General features: G+C 48.4%; 1 protein-coding gene across 1 annotated transcript in view; it reads right to left on the reverse strand.

Moving 5' to 3' along the window:
* SARC_03815 (hypothetical protein) overlaps positions 1-2,970 on the reverse strand; it is an 11,141-nt gene that overhangs the window by 4,724 nt on the left and 3,447 nt on the right. Inside the window, exons 4-6 of the mRNA XM_014302378.1 lie at positions 2,532-2,718; positions 923-1,031; positions 77-330 (exon numbers count right to left, since the gene is read on the reverse strand). Of these exons, the coding sequence (XP_014157853.1) occupies positions 77-330; positions 923-1,031; positions 2,532-2,718 (550 nt within the window). The remainder of the gene's footprint in view (positions 1-76; positions 331-922; positions 1,032-2,531; positions 2,719-2,970) is intronic.

The raw sequence follows: 2,970 nt of genomic DNA on the forward strand, positions 1-2,970 counted from the left end.
ACCTACACACATATATACACACACACACCTACACACATATATACACACACACACCTACACACACACACAAACACACTTGTCGCGAGCGGATCAGAGCTGGCACCCGTGTGCGCAAGGTGGCTAAGAGCGCAGGCAAGTCTCTGACACTCTCCACATACACCTGCGCCCCCCAGTCGGTGTCTGGGGCGGCGTCGTACCGTGCACTGGCGTGGGTGGATATGTCCGCCAGTCGTTTGGTGGGGAACGCCGCCTCAGTGCTGATGTAGAGGGCTCCTGGAGGGGGCAGGATGAGGATGATGGCATGGTGGGTCAGCACAGGGTGTTTGGCACCTGTTTGTGAGTATCTAGGGTTCTAGTTCGTGGGTTTGACATCCAGGGTTCTAGTTCGTAGGTTCGACATCTAGGTTTCTACTTCGTGGGTGTGACCCGTATCCGACTGACGCATACACTTGGGCCTGAGTATGTGCGCGTCACGAACACCAACAACAAACACGTACCAACTGTGTTAATGACCATGTGTTGGTCCACCTAAACATGCTTGAAGGGGTACGCTTACACACACACCAACCCCGTCCACATACACGTCTCGCTACGAATGCCTTCAACGGTACTCTATACATACTACATATCACACACTACATTCGCTACAGGCACACTGGTGGACTATACATTACATAGACCTTGCTGATGCATGCCTCACACACACACACACTTCACTACAGGCACACTGTTGGACTATACATTACATACACCTTGCTGATGCATGCCTCACATACGCACACTTCCCTACAGGCACACTATTTGACTATACATTACATAGACCTTGCTTATGCATGCCTCACATACACACACTCCACTACAGGCACACTATTTGACTATACAATACATTCACCTTGCTGATGCATGCCTCATACACACACACCTGCATCCAATCCGCCACTGCTGAGTGGTAGCTGGCAGGTAAGGCACAACTGCAACGCCCACTGTGTCTTGCCGCTGGAGCTGTCGCCTGTGATTTCAGTCACCCCTGGCTGATGGGCAGAACGCAACAGACACATCCTGCGATTAATTAATGCGTATGTGAACATTTCGACAAGGTGTACATACATGCACACGCGGGCTGGACGGGTATGGGTAGGTAGGGCAACAGCTATGGCTATAGCTAAGTATCTCAGATATTTAAGGTGTACATACATGCACACGCGGGCTGGACGGGTGTGGATAGGTAGAGCAATAGCTATGGCTATAGCTATGTATCTCAGATATATAAGGTGTACGAGCACCACTCCGTGCATACACAGGCAAAGGGAGCGTGCCCATTGGAGCCAGTCATGCAGACACAGAGCAACTAAGGTGCCTATCCTACTCATGCTCGGCCCACGGATCATGCTCATTAACGACCAATCAAACCTTCGCAGATTGTTTTCTGGACCAATAAAAACATGCGTACCCTCTCATAATGGTGATACTATTGTCAAGATTATGGTTATGCACAGCCGGGATATGCTATACAGACAGAGGCGATGGAACAAAAACATTATACCGGAAGATCTATTATAGAAACGTTTATGACGAACTCTTCTCATAACCCAGTAGAATGCAGCGTTAAATGTCGTTTACCTACACCTCGACGGCATATGTGTCAGCACGAATACAGCCCCCAAGCCACCACTACACGATTTAATTGGGCTCGGGTGTATGCTTATACGATACATGTGCACACCCCAGCCTCAAGACATCAACAAAGCACACTACATCGCCACGCAACCTGCACCGTGCACAACCAAAGACCAAACGCACCACCTACATTGCAGAAAGCCAAAAGCAAGGTCACTCCCAACACCCAATAACTCAATATATGCAATCCACTCCGCACAACAAACGCCTCACAACAACTCAAGACATACAGTCCACTCCACACAACAAACGACTCACAACAACTCGAGACAACAAACGACTCACAACAAATCAAGACATACAGTCCACTCCACACAACAAACGACTCACAACAACTCAAGACGACAAACGACTCACAACAACTCAAGACATACATTTCACTCCACACAACAAACGACTCACAATAACTCAAGACAACAAACGACCCAAAACAATTCAAGACATACAGTCCAGTCCACACAACAAACGACTCACAACAACTCAAGACAACAAAGGACTCAAACCAACTCGAGACATACAGTCCACTCCGCACAACACACGACTCACAACAACTCAAGACAACAAACGACTCACAACAACTCAAGACATACAGTCCACCCCACACAAAAACAAATAACAACAACTCAAGACATACAGTCCACTCCACACAACAAACGACTCACAACAACACAAGACACATAGTCCGCTCCTCACAACACACGACTCACAACAACACACGACTCACAACAACTCAAGACATACAGTCCACTCCGCACAACAAACGAATATGTCTACGCTCCTATGTATGCTCTGCAGGAGTGGAATGGGGGCTCACATGCTGCTTTATAGAAAGAAGCTCGCACGTGCAAACATACCACCAATACCCCGCCCCCGAAATACGAATCCAGCACGGCACAACCCAGCGTAAGGCGGGTGCGTTTGGTCACGTGTGCGTGTATGCCAGAGGGTCTACTGTCTCTGTCCCAGTGGAACAGCTTGCGTTGCTTCGTGGGCTGAGACCCCTCCGCCTCTGCTAATACGGCCGACCGCTTGCCGCTCGATCTGTGCAAGGTGTCCCAGTCTGTTTAATGACTAGCGAAACGAGTTTTATAGATAGCTGGTGTGGCTGTACTGTTTAGAATAGGAAACAATTCATACCGAGAAGAGGTCGGTGCTCATGCAGATAACTATAGTATGCATTGGTGTTAGAAATGTTACAGACGGGGTAGTTCACATGCAGTATATGTCGTACGCACATACACACATACATATAGCAGCCGTATAGGTCTATCGCACGCACATATAATATATATG

This window comes from Sphaeroforma arctica, assembly GCF_001186125.1.
Source record: "Sphaeroforma arctica JP610 unplaced genomic scaffold supercont1.202, whole genome shotgun sequence".
NCBI classification, from domain to species: Eukaryota; class Ichthyosporea; order Ichthyophonida; genus Sphaeroforma; species Sphaeroforma arctica.